Consider the following 18581-nt stretch of genomic DNA (forward strand, 5'->3'; position numbering starts at 1 on the left):
TGGGAGGCTTGTCTCGGCTGTGTTTCATGCCGCGCAGTTTATTAGTGGTAGATTAGGTTTTAGTCAGTACTTACAGATGGCATCCCTCGGGCAAAGAGACAATTTCGAACTCCTTTAATTTCCTGTGGAAAAATGACCTGGAGTGCACTTGTCAGTCACCCTAAACCTTCCCTTTTTGTCTGTCCCCTGCAAGATTTCTTTTTCTTCTCTTACATACTTATTCAGCATAAATAAATGTTGCATTGCTGCTTTTGATGGAGACAGCTGGAGGCTGTAGCAAGCCGCATGCCAGAGTGAGTCCCAGTCCCCTGACGCACCTGCGAGAGGTAGAACTCCGTGTGGCAAAGCCACGCTTGTTACGAGCACGCCACCGGGCGTCGCTGGCAAGACTCTTCAGCAGCTTGCGGGAAGCTGTTTTATCCCAGTCGCACAACTCATCCTCAAAGGTGCGGAGCAGTGACCATATTTCTCTATGTATCGCTATTATACATGAATATGTTTAAATTTAACCAGGTTTATTAGGATGACCGTTGTATCTTTAGAGGTGCCAGTGTCTGTGTAATTTCACTGTGTGTAGTTTTCCTGGATCCCTGTTACTTTAAAGCTCCCAGCTCAGTGTGAGCATATTGTTCACTGTGTAGTCTCCGGGTCATGGGTTTGTCATGTGCCTTATCCGCCCTTTTCTTACCGGGTTTTTGCAGTTTATTTATAGCTTTGTGGCTTCTTTATAGTATTTTGGAAACAAACCAAGGGATCCTATGATGAAGTTATCATGATTTCACAGCATTTTGCCATTATCTCAGAATAGTGAGTTTATGGACAGTAGTTATAGAGGAGGGAGTAATTGATCAGGCTTGTGTGGTGCACTGTGTCTTCAAGACACTCTGGAAAAATAAGTCTGGAAAAAAACAACCACAAGCACTGTTTGTTGCTCTCTACTAAACTAAGAAACTGTTTAATCAAACCAAAATTGTTTATGAAGATGAAATTGACCCAAAATGTTACTGAAAAGATGGATATTACTATGCTCAAGGCAGAGGAATAAACATCAGGAGTCCTTTTATCCTCAACTCTGCCACTGGTTCATTTAGTTAGATTGATTACTTTCAGTTTTCCAGTTTGTAAAATGGAGAGGCTAATGACTGTTTGGGACAGGAATTGTGCTTTGAGGCTCTGAACATGCAAAATACTGCTATCTGGGGCTTGTGCCTGCTGAGCCCCTTACCTCTCCTGTAGTTTGAGGTAAGAGTTTAGTTTGCCGTGTTCTGAACAAGGTGCAAGTTATGCTGAAGTCACCATGATCTCAGAAGCCAAGACTAAACAGATACTTGTTTTGTCTAGTCCAAGGGGAATATTTTCACGTACCAATTCTTAAAATTGCTTTTTCATAGTATCGTGTGCCTCTTGTGTGACTTTTGGGGGCCAAGGAAGTTCAATATCTTCAAGAGCTTAAATACAGAACTTCACTCATAATCCGAGTGCTTCACGTCTGGCTAAAATACCCAGTGTGAAAGCTCTGCAAGGCAGACATCCTGTGTAAGATGACTGTGGATGATCTCACTGATCACATAAATCTTGAAATATTTTTGAGATTTCTATGTTTAAGTGCATTTGCCATATGTTCTCAGTTATGCTTTCTATAAATGATGAAGGAATGATATGCAGCACTGAGGTTATTCCAGTTTACATCAGTGTAGCTGAGAGTAAAACATGGCAAAGGCTTCTCCTAGCAAAATTCTCGTGGGAAATGATTAGTAAAGTCTAATGCCTAAAGCTGGTAGACATCCAACAAGATTTCACAGCATAGTATTTCTGGACGTGCTCCAAGAAGAGAACGATCCAAACAAGACCAGTTGCTGATGAAAGAAGATCAGAGTTAAGTAGCAAATGTCTATGTGACTGTGTGTTATGTGTATGTATTGCATAATTATATATCCAAATATTTATATTCTATATTTAAGTTTGCTCTGGAATTAGTTCTTTCCCGTTTTCATATGGATAAGGGTAGCTGGTGAAAAAACACAGTTGTTTTCGCAGAGGAATAAAGATAATGGAAGGTCAAAATTAAGGAAAAGTGAAGGAAATGACCAAGGCATTTTAAAACATGAATCTAGTCAGAGCAGAGAGCAATCCGTTCTGATTTTTTTTCTTATGTTTAGTATCAGGTTTTGCATAAGGCTGAGAAATCTATCCCAAAGCTGGAGCGAACCTTGGGTTCTTTGCTGAAGATGAAAGGTACTGTATGCAAGTATTTGCCTTGGACAGAGTGCCTGGAGTTGTTTTTTATTTATTTGTTAAATAGAGACAGATAGGTACGCGGTTGGGCCCATTAAAGCGTTAGAGCCAACTGTGGCTTCAGTTGTAGCAGTACACAAGGGATAGCATGAAAGCCCATTGACCCACAGAGTACCTCAGACATCCCCCTGTGACTCTCAGTCGTTCCTACCCCCTGCCCAGCAGAGGTGAAGGAAGGAAACAAGTAATTCCTGCTGTCCCATGGCAGCAGGCAGATCAGGCAGCGTGCCCTTGTCACCCTGCTGCCCATTCACCCCCAGGTGTGGGGCTGGCGTGGGTCCCCAGGCTGCGTGCTTGAGCTCCCACGGTGCTCCTCCTGGCCACAGCACCATGGCACCGTGTGGGGTCAAGCACAGCCAGAGCGTAAACTTCAGAACAGCAGGGTCTGGTGTGAGGTAAAGGAGAAGGGCAGAGAAGCTGTTGAGGGTTTCCTAGTATAGGGAATGGAAGTCTCTAGTTAAGAATTCGCTCCGATAGAAACATGTAAGAGAGAGGCTGTGGTTTTGTTTTCTTTCAGCCTGGTGGGTTGTCTGCATGCACTCCTCTGTGTGAGGGCTTTGCACCCTCACCAGCTGCCTTCTGTTCACTGACGCTGGCCACTGCCTCCAGTGGCAGCAAGTGGGACAGGAGGCTGATGGGGCAGAGAATTTGCACGTATTTTTATGTCCCTTCAAGCGTCCAAATTGCTGTTGTCTAGAAAAAAAGCGTTGCTATTCATGCAACTTGCACCTCCAATAATTTGCATCAATTAAAAGTCCCAGTGCTTAAAAGGAGCAGTCTCCTCTGAACCCACATCCTTGGATAACTCATAAAAGTCAGTCATAGGTAGAAGAAATAGTTTAGGCAGGAGGAATAGTTTGACAGAGGAAATTTGAAGGGATCACAAGCAGTGAGGCTGGTGGAGGAGAGTTTGGAGGTAAACTTCCCCTTTTATTTACCTGCATATATGTAGAATTCATACTGCTTGTGAAACATGGGTTGGTTGTCAGCGGTTTTTACATGCAATTTGCTCATTATACGGCAATCACAAAAGACCGTATTGGCTAGTGCTTGCCTGGACTTTGGTTGTTGGTTGTTTTCACCATCAGTTCTGTCAGATCAACGTTAGAAGGAGGCATTGATTCTAAATAATCATAATGATCAATGATCATAAACTCCCAATAATGCTAGTTACATTGTAGGAGAGGCAGAAGTTTCTCCTTTCCCATCATTTTTGCCTAATGAAAAACTCTGGCTCATGAGGAACCCGTTGTTGAAATTACTCTGTTTGGTTGGGACTGAGGGTGAGAGGGAAGCCAAAAGTGCCACTGATGTGACAGTAACCTTTCTGCTAACAACAGAGTCCTTCAGTCTGGAGGATGGGATCCCGTCTGGCTTGGAGGAAGTCAGGGAGGACTACGTCAAGAGGCACTTCAGCGATCATAGGTGAGGGCTTATACCAGTTAAGGAAAGATGATAATAGTTTGCACTTCCTTCTGTCCCAGCATCTCTGAATCTCCTTGTCATTGTTACTGAATTTGCAAGCAGAGGCCTTTTCATTGTGAGGAAAAGATGAAGAGATTTCACCTGGACCCCTGTAATCCCATACAGTGCATGAACACTCGAGGCATGTTGTTGGTCTCATTTCCAGTCCGTGCCTTTATTTCCTTTCCCTTCTCTATAGCTCATCTCCACCAAGGACTCCTCATTTGCCTGCAAAGCAAAAGGAGGAGGAGAAAGCCGACTTGGCAAGAATGGTCCTGGACACTGGGGTGACCATGACAAGGGCCTTATTAATCTAGTTAAGAAGTTGTTCATGTGGCTGTTTTTCCTGTGTGTTCTTTCCAGCACTGCATCAGCCTTGGAAGCAGTGAGTGAGAGTGACTCTACCGTCTGGTATTTGATTCAATGTGAAAACCAAACAATGGAAGAGGATGGGAAGCCAGAATTTATCCAGTCTCCAGACACTTCATCCCCAGATCTGGTGGAATTTGAACGGTAGGTGCACCCCATGTTGCTTTCAGTTTTTTTGTTTGCATTAATACCGTGCATCCAGTTGCTGCTGTTCATGCAGCCCTGCCGGACCCTGCATCTGCTTTGCAAGAAGGCTTGTGCTAGCAACCTTGGTCCTGCTGGTGATGAAGCTGAGCACCTCCCAAGTCCCTCCCCTACGACTTACCTGTTAATGGACTCCCAGCATCATAGCAGCCCCCAGCTCTGCAGGCCTTGGAAAACCCCTGAGGATTTTCCACCCATCCTCAAGAAAAAGAAAAAAAATTCTTTCACGTTTGTCAGTCCTGAGTGGCCGTGGTTTACCGCTGTCCAGATGGCTTGTGGAGTAAGATGCAACATACCTGCTAACAGTAGTGGTTTAACAGGCAAGATCAGGTGGAATAGGAGGTTTTTCATCCAGAATGATTTATGCAGGTGCATGTCCCTGTGTGTTTGCGGTGTCAGTACTGCTATCAAGTTGTATCCCTGCAATAGGGTTCGATTTTAGGAATGTAGAAATTGCTGCACCAGATGAAATTCTGAAGAGTCTAGCTGTATGTATTCTGGGGACGTGCAGCAACCAGAGGTAAGCAGATACTTTCCCCCACAGTGATGTTCATCCTGCCTGTAATGGCATCGTTATGAGGAGCTTGAGCACTGTTGCTCCTTCCAGAAATAGACCCTTAGCTCCTGGCAGCTCGCAGTACCTTTTTTTTGTGGGATCAGAGGAGGATAAGGCTGGAAGCCACCAGGGAAGATCGTGTAGTCCTCAGCCTGCGGGTTGCAGAATAGCAGTAGTCTGGAAGATACCAGAAAGTGCTCCTCAAAATGTCTGCAACACAGGGCGGGAGGAGAGGAGCCTAAACACTTAGAGCGAGAGGTACAAGACTGTAACGCCTCTTAGGATCAGCTCCTAAGTGCCTGGTGCAGGACCTAAAAATCAAAGACCACTGTTCTCATGTCAGTGGTCCATGTATTTTAATCTGGGATTGTAATGGTAAAATTGCTGGGATTTTTTTCAACATTACTGATATATTAAGACTGAGTACATTATTCACCACGTTCTTCCCCTTGCTGTCAAACAGCACTAGGAGGTACTTAAGGGTCATCGATGCTTTTCTGAAAGGATAAATTTTCATTATAAAGATTTGAGAAACGGATGTCTAATCTATCATGTACCATCAAGCAGAGTGTATTTTACCCTAACTGTTCCAGAGTTAAAAGGATGCGGTGCGGAAGAATCAACAGCTGCAGCTGGCATCCTCTTCCACAGCGTTACTGGCATAAACAAAAACTTCCGCAGTTCCTTCTTCTCTTTTGCTTTGAACTGGTGCTTATTTACAAAATTCCCTTGGATTATTGAGTTTTTCATCAAAATGGGACTGCAGCTGTGCCAGCAGATGGCACCAGCCTCCTGCTACAGTTCCTGCTTTTGGCCATAGTGAGGTATCATTTACAAGACCTTGAAATGTGCTGAATCAACATATTCTGTGGGAAGTAAGCTCTATTCATCAAAGACTGCACGACAGAGCTGTAAACACATGACTTTCCCCTTCTTCACTGACAAGGTAGACCAGGGCCTGTACTGTGTGGGCTCTAGCACTTATCCTGCAGTCTTATGGCAGGCTGCAGTTGGTTCATAGCTGTTTCTTGTCAAAAAATGATCTTTATAACAGGCATAAAACAATAGGGACTCTTCAGCAAAGAAAATAACAGTGTTTTGGTGATCATCTAATCACATTATTTGGGCAGCATCAGAAATGCTTTGACCTTCAAGGGGCTGGGCTTTTTTCCATATCCAGCAGCAGGAGCTACAATGGTAGGACTACACAGTACTCAGTCCAGTGCAAAATGTGGTCGTCTCCTTCCAGCTGGGAAGGAAATAATTGAGTCATGGTTCAAGCTTAATTTCTTTAGCAAAGCAATCTAATGGTGATTCATATTTTTCTCTTTGAGAAACTCCAGATCCTTTGTTTGGAGCTGGACACCCAGAATCCTGGGTGAGGACAATACCTTACATGAGAACGCTTTTTCCCCTTGAGTATTTTGTTTCCAGCAATGGTGGAAAATACTCCAGAGTATGGAAACTGGAGTTTAAACATGTTTATGCTTGCGTGCAGAATTATCTTAAGATTTTCAATATTGGTTTGCTGGTATAAATATTTAAAAAAAGAAAAAAAAGGCGATTCTTTTGAGTTACTTTCTCATGCAATACTGTTCAGTTAGTCAGGAAGTGTGCTTATTTGGGACATCTTCCAAGGAATCGTTTTGAGCCCAAACCTAGTAACAATGACTGGCGTTTATAGAACTCTTGGTTTGTACTGCTTTGGTCTTGTTATTTTCATCTGAGAAACTCTAAGCGTTTAATTAACGTAAAATAACCTTCAGTGCTGCTTTCTAGTAGACATTATTACCCCTGGTTCGCTGTGCCACACAGCGCTAACAGAAGAAGCGGGCTCATTCTGAGATTTAGTCACTGGGTTGAAATTACGTCATTTATGTTCCACTACCGGTTTCACTACAGATTGCATAGAAGTCCGTCTTAGGGATGCGTTTCCTCAGATGTAAAATGAAGGAAATGAAGATCCCATGTTTATTTAAGTCAGAGCATCCAGGCCTGGGGTAGTCTTTTTCTATCTCTGTATAGTACCTAATACATCAGGATATGACCTCAGCCAAGGCTTTTAAGTGTAGTGCAATGCCAGTAAAAGTATAAAAAGTGACTTGCAGTGTAAAAAGCCTCAGGATACAAAGGCAAGTAACTCAAAGTTTATTAAATGCCAGAATGAGGTTTGCCTGTGCAATAAGTAGAGCCTGCAGCGCCTGGAGCTTCTCTTGTGAGGCAGTCCTGCTGAGGCTGTGGCTGGGGCCTGCCTTTTGCAGATGAAATCTTGGCAGAACAGAGTTGCTAAAATCTTCAAACAGTGTTGGGCAACCTTGAGTAATTGTATGAAGTCTTAGGGGAGGGGAGTTAGTGAAGTAGTTGTGAATCGTAGCTACTCCCCAGTCTCCTGCTGATTTACAGTAGATGCTGCCCCATAGCCTGCTCTTAAGAGATGCTCCCTTTCATTACAGATACCTGTATTTTTATAAGCACACAGTGGACCTGCTGATAGAGCATGAAATTGTTTGTAGTGAGGAGGTGCCTCTTCCTGAGGTCTCCACAGCTGTTTCCCACCTCTGGCAAGAGCTTTCTGAAGAAAGGAGAGACAGCATCTTGCAGTACTGTAGCCAGAGAGATTTCCTCGAGGATCCTAAGGCTGCTTGCCAAGAGCCTGCGTGCACTGAAGGTAGTGTGAGGGACAGCCGAGGTAACAGTGAGGAAGCCAGTGGTTCCTCAGTCTCCACACCAGAGGAAGTAAGTGCTCAGTAACACACATCATCTGCCTCCGAAACTCCAAGCCTTCAGTTGCTAATTGATTCTGCAGCTTTTAATTGGAAACATACAGTAGTTGTAATTAAGCTTTCCCGAGACCACGTGAATGCATAAGTGGAGACAGTAAGCAGTCTTTAAGTAAATGTCTGCACTGAGTTCTCTCTCGGTAAGATACACAGCAAGCTATAGGAGTGCAGTGGTAGTAATCCTGCTAGTCTCCACTGACCTGTAGAGTTTCTGTGCTAGGTAACAGTTAAATTTGCTCTAACTTGCTGCAGGGGGAGGGAACAGGAACAAGAATTATACAGTTACTGTGCTCTGCAAGCTCTCCAAGCAGGACAGACAAGCCAAATCCAGCAGAAATACCCAGTTTGCCGAGGCCTGCTGTGTTTTGGGTTGGGTGGGTTTTTTCATCAAAGCACTTGGTAGCAAAGAGAAAGTATTTGTAGACCAGTTCCAGTGGTACAGGGCTAATGACTGCCTGTGCCATGCACCTCTGCAGAGCCAAGAAGTCAGTGACTGAGTAGACCAGGGCATTTGTTAAAAAGAGATGAAATAACAGCCAACTCTTTGTAAGCTGTTCCTGGAGCACTGATTACTTAAGCAACTAGGTGCTCAGAGACGTGTGTAATTTTACTAGCTCAAGGGAGGGACGGGTGTCCACCTTTAGTCTACAAGTAATTGCACTGACAAGTTCTTTTTGAGCCTCAGGACACAACTCATATTGCTGACCTCCTTAGGAAATGTCACGGGCATGTGACGTGTACAGTACTTTCTGGCACAGCAAATGTGTGAACTGCATTATGGCAGAGTGAACTAATGAGCTTATCGGTCTGTCACAGGGAGCATCCAAACTCCTTTGTAAGCCAGGTTGCATGCTGGAATCAGATGCGGGGAGACTGGCTGGTACAGCTGCGATCTCTAGCCATAAGCGGCAGCCCACAGTCAAGTCTCTAAAGCACTGGTAGAATTAATGGTTTTTACTGATTTTAGGGCAGGTGGCAACGTTAAGTCTAATTCCTAGAGGTTGAAGCACAAGCGTAATGGACTAACCTTGTGTTCCTAGTCATGAAATACAGTTATTCCTTATTATTCTTGTCTCCACAAAAGCCTCTTGGTTTACTCTAGCTGTAAACGTACCTGTTAAATGGAAAGAAAGAAAATCATGCTTTTAAAGACTTCATTATTAAAAATGATGCCCTAGGTAAAACTTTTAGATGGCTGGATATGTTGACATCTGAAGTGTTCTCTTTGATAGGTAATGTTTGAAGATGCGTTTGATGTTGCTGCTGGTTTTCTTAACAGAAGTGAGACTCAGGGAATGTCTATTCGAAGGTAAATTACAAACTCACCCCTTTTGCTCGACAGAATAACTTAATAGCCTGCTGTCAATACTCTGCAGCAAGCTTGTTGTGGGGTAAGGCACTGGCCTAGCTTTCTTTTTTGTGCCTAATTTTTTAGTAAACAGTTAGAATAGCAGCCTCTAGCAATTGTGCTCACAATAATACTCTCTCTTAAGGTGCAAAAGTGAATATGGCAGAATTAGTAAGAATCACTTATTAAGAGCACCTCATCGCTTCAGGATAACTGGGGTCCTGATTTTCTTCACCACTCTGCATAGCTTTGCGTTTTTTCAAATTACAGTATTTGTAATGTTTTCCTTTCCTTTTCTCTCCCTCATTTACCAGGTCTATGAGGACGGTAAGGGCATTCTCTGGATAAGTCAGCTAATCATAAACTCCACTCTCATTTAATGAGACAAAAATGATCATTTTCTAACATTGTCTCCCTTACCTTTTTCAAGTACCCTAATTCAATCACAAGGAGGTGATCAAGCTAAAGTGTGGTTGACCCGAACAATCATGACAAATGACATCAAAGAAACATAAGACCTATTAAGTAATAGCATATTAAATAATAACATCTCTTTCCTCTGCAGGTCAGATGAGTTACCTAAAAGAACATGTCAGATACAAAGCTGGCACTGCCTTTGATTTTTCCCAGTAGACCAAAGAAAGAAAAGGGCTGCTTTCCTCACGAGGAAAATCACATTATGACTCATCTTTTATGAGTTCTTGCTATTTAGTCTTCGTTAGGATTGCTTCTCTTTGCAAATAGTGTTTTTAATCTGTTTTTTTAAATCCGGTTTTCTACTTAATTTTCCATATTTAGATAGTTGTTTAGTGTGAATCTCTTTCTCTCTTTCACCACCATTCCACCTTGCACTTCCGGAACAGAATGAATGGAAATAAAGGTGTTTTGACTGTTGATCAGAATATGCTTGAATACATAATAAAGCTTAACAAATATGTTTCCATTAAATAACATATATTAGGTCACAATTGCTGTTTGCTTTTAAAATAAGATTAAGTATTCCTTAATAGTGCAATGTATTGACATCATTTTTGCAATCGTGTTTTAGGTCCCAAGTTAGAGTAGTATTTCAGTAGTCAACACTTACCCTGTTCCCTTCCTTCCCTGTCACTCTGTGCCTTCTAATTCTGGACAGAGACATGATGCAGAACTTTGTAAAATCCCAGGGAGAATATAGAGGTGAGGTCCAGAATTAATATCTTAGCTTTTTGCCAAAGTTACCTGAGTACAAACCTGCCAGTGATAGCTAATACACCATTTCATGGCCACATGTTACTGCATTCTCAGAAACTTTACAAAAGAAGTCAAAGCTGTTCCTCTGAACAACCCTACAAAATACGCTACCAAATAACTATTGTTGCTCTCTGTTATAATGGATATATACTTTTCCCCAAAACTGTGTTACTACAGCTGTCATCTATCAGTGGATCTCTTTGTTGTGATACTGGTTTCTTGTATTGCTGTTCTCTGTTCTTACACATATTTCTTGCATTTGTTAGAGAATATCTCGTCAATATGTCCACCTCCGCTCCTCTCTGTCTTGCTTGGCTATTGTCTTAGTATCAAAATCACCTTGCAAACAGTTTGATTTTTAAATTATCAGTAAAATATGGAGAGAAAGTAAGTAAGAGGAGAAATGAAGGAACAGGGAATTAAATATAGTATTCTGTTCCATTTTCAGTTCAGCATTTGCAAGCTGCGCTTCTGAAAATCCAGAGGACCACCACAGACTCTATCTGCAGATCACTGACTTCCTAAAAAGCCTCTTCTTCGCTAATACACAGTTTTGCCAGGTAAGCTTCACCAAAGGATTCCTTATAGAAAGAGCAATGTATTTCTGTCATTGTCAGAAAGGGATTTCTGTTTTCTGTGCTTCTGATCGTATTGTCCAGAATCGTTACAAATAGGAACTTGGGGTTCATCACTTCAGATGTGTCATTCCAAAAGGTCGGTAGGATTGCCTTTCTAAGAGGCAAAGTGCGAGGGGGTATTATTGCTCAGTGTATTATTCAAAATGGCAAATGAGGAATTTAATTTTTTTTAATCGTTTGCATGAAAGTTCCGTGTGTAAAAGCTTGAGTGATCTCATGTGAGCAGGTGAAGCTCGCTTCCCGGTTCTCCATTAACCCCCAGGTGCTTCATTCTGAGCTCGGTAGGACAGTAGGACCACCTTCTGCTTGTCTGGGTGCCAGGGGCCCTACCCTGAGCCCTCTGCTGGCAGGCCTGAGGAGTAGGGTATTCGTATTCTTGAAAGAGCTCATAACAGCTGCTGAGCTGCCCTTAACCTCAGCCTACTGTTGCAGATTCGCTGACCCAAAAGTCATTGTGTTTGCAGTGCTCTTCCTCCCTGTCTTGCTCTCCTCCCAAGGAGGTGGCTCAGAGCTTGCATGCGGGTAGAGGACTGAAAGGGAGATATCCCTCAGCCAGAGAATGCTTGACTGGGCTCAGAGTCAATTATACTTCCACAGTACCCACTGTTTTGCTATTTTCTGTCGCTTGCTTCCACTCAGTCTCTGCTACTTGAGCAGATGCTCCTTTGAAGGAATTAGAGTGTTTGTGATGAGGGGTAATTGGGACAGAAAAAAAAGCAGAAACGAGTGTTGCACCACTATCGGAATCTATCACATGGTGACTACTGCGTGCCATTTGGTTCCCCCAACTCTAGGAGACAGTAGCACTAGAAGAGGTGCAGGGAATGGCAGCAGGCACAGCAAAAGGCATTAAACAGGAGCTTCTAGAGTAGGACTCTTCCGCAAAAAAGACTGAAGGGTACCATGAAAGAATTTTAATCCTAACTGGTGTGGACTTGATACACCAGAAGAACTAGAAAGCACTCAGCGAAATGAACAAACAACATGTTAAAAAGTACTTGCACGTGCAAATTACCAGATTTAACTCCTGGGACATCAGTCCATTGACAGTTCCTAAATCTGAAGGTCCAGATGCAATTTCCAGCTCAGAAGGCCCTCACAGCAATTTGCCATAATGTGGGAGCATATATTGTGGAACAGAGCACGCTGCATGCACAATTCTTGCACTTTTTGTCTAAACATCATCTCCGGGCTGTTGTCAGAGACCAGGCACTGAGCTACACAGCCCTTTGGTCTGTGAATAGCTATGTTCTCCATAAGAGCAGAGCTCTTCCTGTGTTTATGTAAATAACCGTGATTTGAACACACCTAGAAAAGAAAGAAAAGCTTTAGGCAAGATACGGTATTTTTCCGGTTTTAAATTTCGTTCATGAATGTCACGCCTGGCAGCATTAGGTGGTCCCATTTTGTCCTTCTGCTTGGTGCTGCATAGTTGTATGTGAGCCTGAGTCCATCTCACAGCTCCCAGATGGGCTGGTACGAGAAGAGGTGGTGTCTCTTTCAAGCTTCAAAGAGGGACGTTTGAAATAAGACTAGGAGAATGGGAACGACGGGAAGACAGACAGCAAAAGAAGCTGAAGTACTGCAAATTGGCAGTTGGCTGAGCTCTGTGGATCCAAAAGGAAATAAAAGGCTGTGCACGCTTCTTTTATGCAGGAACTTTGAGTTGTCTGTGATAAGACAATAAAAAGGGAGTTTGAGCAGAAATCACCCAGGCTAGAGAGTACTGATAATATGAAGGCCACAGTCTGTTTTGGTTTAGATAACTGCAGTACAGCACATCTAGAGAGTCTTGCCAAGAGGCAAAAAAAAAAAAAAATACAACTGACAAGAATTTTTTGTTTTGAGAGCAGAAATTCATCTCCATCTCAAAGCAAACAGATTGAGGCAGTTATGGAAGTGGTCGCAGAGCAGGGCTAGGAGATGTTCCAGCTAGCTTGAAACACACCAACTCAGGCAGCAGCAGAGAGCTCAGTATAGGCTCCACACCTTACCCCAGAAACTGGGCTACTGAGAGCATCGGAGGCTCCTGGACTTGAGAGGGAAAGGAGCCCTTCCTCGTTACCTCATGGGTGTGACTGAACCCCTGCAGACCATTCCCCTTCCTTTGATGTAGTACCTGTGCCCAGAAGTTTGGGCAGTGCTGGGATAAATTATCCCAAGGATAAAGTGATGTCCTGGTGCACTGTGCACACACCTTGTAGAAGATAGAGAGGTGGGTAGCAGGCGAGGCATGCGATGTGGACCTGACTGAAATACGAAAGGCAGCCTATGGTCTCCGTTCCTTTCATCTGCAGAGTTGCTGAGGTGACAGGTTTTATTGCTGGTCATTACACGCCAGCGCTATGTTACGCCATTTCTGGTTAACTGTCCAGATACAAAGTACTACTGTCGCATCGTGTATGGTCACCATTTCATAGTCGCACTCAGATCCACTGAGTGCAGCTCCTCTTGAGCCGCTGCCCTGGCTCTTGAGGCTGCCAAGGGCATGCTCCCCGCTGGTATGAAATGCTTGAGAAAGACTTACACAAGAGGAAGGAAGAAATCATTTGGACAAGGAAAAGGAAGGCCCTTAAAAGGACAGTGACCCAAAAATGAGAACAGGAGCATGGAAGCTACATGGTAGAGAAATATTTGTAAGCATGAGGTTAGTTAAGCAATCCTATGATTTTTCAAGAGCTGTTGTCTTAAGGTCACATAAGAGAAGCTTAGCTGCAAAGGCAGTAAAGAATTAACTTAGATTGAGGTCCAATGCTTTTACAATATCGAAGTGAAAGTCAGTGTGTTTTTTTATAAATAGCACTGAGCACCTTTACATCTTCAAAAGCACACTTTCTTTTAAAATTATGGATTTTAGATGAGTCACTTGACAAGCAAGTGGGATTTAGTGCTCCTTAAGCTATACATTTTTTAAACAGCACCTATTTTTAAAAGCAGTCTTGTCTTGCCCTAAGGAGTCTTGCATCAATGCAGAAGGTAGACTAGATGGACTGCAGACATGAACACTTTCATCTCCTAGACTTCGATTTCTTAAGGGCCACTTATTCTCTGTAAGCTGGTGAAAGAGAGAACCATTTCCTTCTGTTGCTAAAAGAGCAGCAAAGCCTGATGTCAGTAGAAGTTTACGGCTCAAGGAAGCTGTCATATCTTCAGAGCCTTGACTGTGTGACCCACTTGCTACCAGGGTCAGTAACAGCTGTCTAAGTGATGTAAATAGACACAGGGTGGAGCCCTGTGATTTTAGAAAGAAATTAGTTGAAAATTTGAGCCATTCTTTATCAGGCACTTGACAAGTGCTGGTTGCCGATTCAGAGAGGAATGGGGGCTCATGACGCATTAGCTGACACGTGCCAGCATTTGACCAACCCATTGTATATTTGACACACAATCAACTCCTGTGGTTTTTAATCCTGTTTGACTCGGGGCGGGGGGATGCTTTCAGGAAGAAGATCTTGCGTTCGATTATGAGACTGTGATGCTGAGGTGCACCGAGACCTTCGATGATGAAGATTTCTAAACAGTATCTCTGCTCGTTAATGTTTTGCCAAGCCTTGCCGGACGCACCAGGCACTTGAAGAGACTGCACCTCTTTCAGTGAAGCACCTCTCTCAGCAGAGTGTGGAGACACTGTGTTAAAGTGGTTTGTTACCGTTGACTTTCCATTCCCTCATCAGTGTTTCTTGATGTATCATTTGAGTAATTTATGCCTTTAAAAGTTCCAGGGTTTAGATATTTATAAAATCTTAAGAAATATTCTCGTCTATTGCTTTTTAATGTTTCAGCTCGCTTCACAAGTAAACCGAGGCACGTACAGTAAGGTGACCTTGCCTAGCATAAGCTGTGGAAGAGCTGCAGAGAGGTCACAGCAGTGACAGCCTGTGCACCCCCCATACAAAGCAGATCTCAAACTGCAACCTGCAACCTGCAAAAATCACAAAGTGCCCCGCACCCTTGGCAGTGATTACTTTTCCTGTACAATTTTTCAGCTTGGGCTGACAAGGAAAGAAGGATTTCCTCACAGAGAGTGAGATGAGGCTCTTCCATTTCTTTATGAGGACAACAGCAGTGTCCACCCACTCCCAAATTGTCCAGAGAAGTACAGGCACAGTAATACTCTTTGCATTATTTACTTCTGCAAAGTGAGTAAAGCGGAGTGAGCAGCCCTGTGCTCTTCTGCCACATCTCATTCTTTGATGAGTAGTGCTGCTCAGATAGTGTCTTGGAATTAAAAATGCTGTGAAGATGAATAAAATCCTTCATATCTCTGAGCTATCATTAGAGGCTCTCTGCAGACTCAGACAAATTGTGTTTTGGCAGTGGTTATGCTGAGATCACGCTAACAGCCGTCACAAACAGAAAGCCAAAAGTTTTATTTTAAAATCTAAACTAAAGCTGGCATGCCCGGGTATCTGTCAGTCTTCAGCAGCCAGCCTTTTAGGCTGAATCCACGAGGGCTGGGCTGTGGCGCAGCACTGCTTTGGTGCGTAAGAGCACGATACATGCAGCTGTATTGAAGCAGACACACGTGGAGAACAGTGCTGAAGCACAAGGGGAGAAGAATATCTCCACAGCACCTTCTGTCCCTGCGGGTGAGGCTGTGGTAGCACTCCCAGGTGGATGTTTGCCAGGCTGCTGTGTTTGGAAGTGGGGCTGGGGGGGGGTCCTAACTGCAGATGCTGTTTGGGTTTAAGAGCCCCTCTGAGTTCTCCATGTGCAGCCTTGCCTTTCCCTGGCCTTTCTAGTGTGCTTCATGTGCTTTGAGGCTATATGCAATGCTGGCTCTCCCCACTCCTCCTCTCCCTCACATTCCAAAATGCCAAGCGTGGGCATTCCCTAGGCAGTATGGATTCTGGGACATGTGCTGGTTGAAATATACGTACAGAATTTGCAGGGGATCCAAGGTCGAATCATTATTTCCTTTAGCTAGTACAAGATATATATACACGTAACTAGAGTAGTAAGTAGTTGCAGTAAATTGTGTAGTTCTGGGGGGAGATAGGTTAGTTTTTCTCAGTGTTGAGGCTACTTTTTCTACAAGTTTTTAGCCATAGAAGTCTTACAGATTTCTCTCATCTCCAGTTCCATTTGCCACACAACATTTGGTCGCTTTTGTTACGTTAGTGATTCTTTCACCGTGTCCATCTTAAATTACTGCATCAGCTGAGGTCAAACTTGGCAATACTGGCATGTACCATAGGACAGCCATGGGAGTAGGTAATGTTCATGGATTAAGAACCTTTTCTTACTAGCCTTTCATGCACACCCTTTTGAAGGACAGTACAGGACAGAAGTTAAACAGCAGAATATTTCATTTTCAAATGACTTTTAAGCCTGCCACCTACCAGAGGAGACAGTTTTGAATGGACGCCATATGCTATGTGGATCCGTTCCCTTGATCATCACATGTCAGAGCTTCTGATCCTTCACCAGGAGAATTTTAGGTTAAGACTGGCCTGAACATCAGTGTGAAACAACAGGTGTGTTCAGGTACTGTGAAAATAATAACTCCTCCAGATGGTAGCAAGCTTTGCGGGAGGTGTTACGGCATTAAGGAGAAGATGAGAGCACATTACTTTGGTTCCTCCTGTCACACGATCCTAGTTTACAAGAGCACAGGCCTGTGTGTAACATGGGAAGGCAGTTTCCTCTCCTGCAGAGCCCACGCTACACAGACAGTAGCTGTTCTGAGGTCTGCTCTGCCTTGGCAGGGAAGCAGCCTTAATTCCTGAGCGCATTATTGCTATGTGTGCAGGGGTAGCACTTTGTGCAGGGCTCAGTGGTTGGTGTGATGGAAACTTTTCATGAAAAAAATCTGGGAAATGTAGGCTAGCAGGCTACCAGGGCAGGGTGGTGGGAAGGAATTAGAGCCAGAAAGGCAGCAGGGTGGGAGGAGTGGGAAACATGGAGGCATCAGTGGAAGTGTGGCCATTGCAGGGGCTTGGGCACGCCAAGCTGAACAGGGCAGAGCGGGGCCAGGTTCACGAATCACAGCTGTGCTGCAGGATGGCAGCCCCTCACCTTACCACGTAGAGATCGTAATGTAGGGCAAACCTACTGCCGAGGTCACATCTTGTTGTGAGAAAGCTGTGAAAACGAGCCTCTGATTAGCTGTTCTAGAGCCAGTGCACCTACGTACATCACCGGGTCTCCTCGGCCAGAACAGCCGGAGCATCTGCCTGGACTTCCCAATTAGCTGTCTGCCTCTCTGCAAAGCTGCACACAGGGTGACCCCGCGCCCGGCTGAACTCGGTAAGTCTGGCTGCACTCAGGACTCCAGAGTAGCACAAAGGATAATACAGTTGACAGGTAGCTGGCTGTTCTCCAGGCAGACCTCACAGTGTTCAGTTTTACACTTGAGGATCCTCTGATTTTCATTTATTTTCATTAAGTAGCAAATAAACAGAAGCTGTGTCGCTGCCGTGCAAAGCCAAAGAGGTTTCCAAATCTCAAGTGGCCACATGTAGCTGGAAGGATTGGTGGCCCTGCAGCATAACCACTGCCTACTTCTTTTTAAAATTTAGAAATGTCCCCCTCAGGCAAATAGAAGGATGATTTACAAATATATAACAAACACACCAAAGGGGGAATTTTAAAAGCCATTTAGGAGCCTGAGCTTGAAATAGGGACGTAAACAACTTCTGAAAAACTGGCAACAGCAGACGCTGGCTGCCCCAGACCAGTATAGCCCCACACAGCTGTGCCCACCTCCTGGGCCATAAGATGTGCCAGGGTGACGAACGAGCTTCCACTGGGGATTCAGGCCCCCTCACGTCAGGAGCTGTAAAGTCATGCCCAGCTGTGCTCCAGGGAGCTTGCAAGCCAAGTGGAAGCTGGGGACACACAGACACGGCAGCAGGATGCCATAACAGATGAGCAGTGTTCTCCATCCTTGGGCTGGGGAACAAAAAGCCAATTGAAGATGGATTTTTATAGGAAACCTGTACCAATGTTGGGTTTTTTTTTAACATGTCCAAAGCACTTGCCAGCATCCTAACATGTCCTATGAGGAGAAGCAAAAAGATAATGGCTGCAGCCTCCACAGAGCTGACACAAAACCAGTAAAGTTACCGAGGGTTCCCCATTCGTGCTTCCCACCTTGCTTTTTCCATGTGAGGATCCCAACTGTAGCACCAAAGGAAAAAGCTTCACATGGAAGATGGAGCATCTGAAGGCTGCGTAGTACAGCAGGTTTTGGCCCTATTGGTGTTGCTTGTGTACCTTGTTCATTAGCTGGGTATCCTATTCCCATCCAAACCATTCCTCCAGTGTGTGGTGGGTCTGGCCAGCAGCAGTCTGGCGGCTTCAATACGGGACACGGGAACAGGGGGATGTAGACTAACAACTCGCTTTCACACATGCGCTACAGCACAACTAAATTCTAGAGGTCCGATGAGTAGGACCATGGGTTTGCCTGCTAGATCCCCTGGGAGCCTAGCCTGGCTCTAAATTTGCTTAGAGACATAGTCAAGGTTGTGGAGGATGAAGAAGATATCAGAGCTGAGATGCCCGGGACTAGTCATCTCTGTAAAATCTCTGATTGGCGGGGGGAGGATCAGATAGACTTAAATGTGCAAATCATTTTTTCTCCCAAAGACGTAAAACCCACAATTTTCAGTGGAGTCACCTCAACCTGCCAGTAACAGCGATTCATACTACATCGTTTCCTCCGTTAGGATCCCAACATGCCCACAATT

At 44.2% G+C, this 18581-nt stretch overlaps 1 protein-coding gene across 1 annotated transcript; it reads left to right on the forward strand.

Moving 5' to 3' along the window:
• The first annotated feature begins 254 nt into the window (after positions 1 to 254).
• STRA8 (stimulated by retinoic acid 8) lies at positions 255 to 14511 on the forward strand. The gene is made up of 8 exons (XM_063323880.1): positions 255 to 446; positions 2160 to 2235; positions 3636 to 3720; positions 4123 to 4272; positions 7342 to 7624; positions 8901 to 8977; positions 10698 to 10809; positions 14330 to 14511. Exons 1-8 carry the CDS (start codon positions 255 to 257, stop codon positions 14402 to 14404), a joined length of 1050 nt encoding a protein of 349 aa, XP_063179950.1. The 3' UTR covers positions 14405 to 14511.
• Positions 14512 to 18581: the final 4070 nt, after the last annotated feature.

This window comes from Chroicocephalus ridibundus, chromosome 1 (assembly GCF_963924245.1).
Source record: "Chroicocephalus ridibundus chromosome 1, bChrRid1.1, whole genome shotgun sequence".
Classification (NCBI taxonomy): Eukaryota; Metazoa; Chordata; class Aves; order Charadriiformes; family Laridae; genus Chroicocephalus; species Chroicocephalus ridibundus.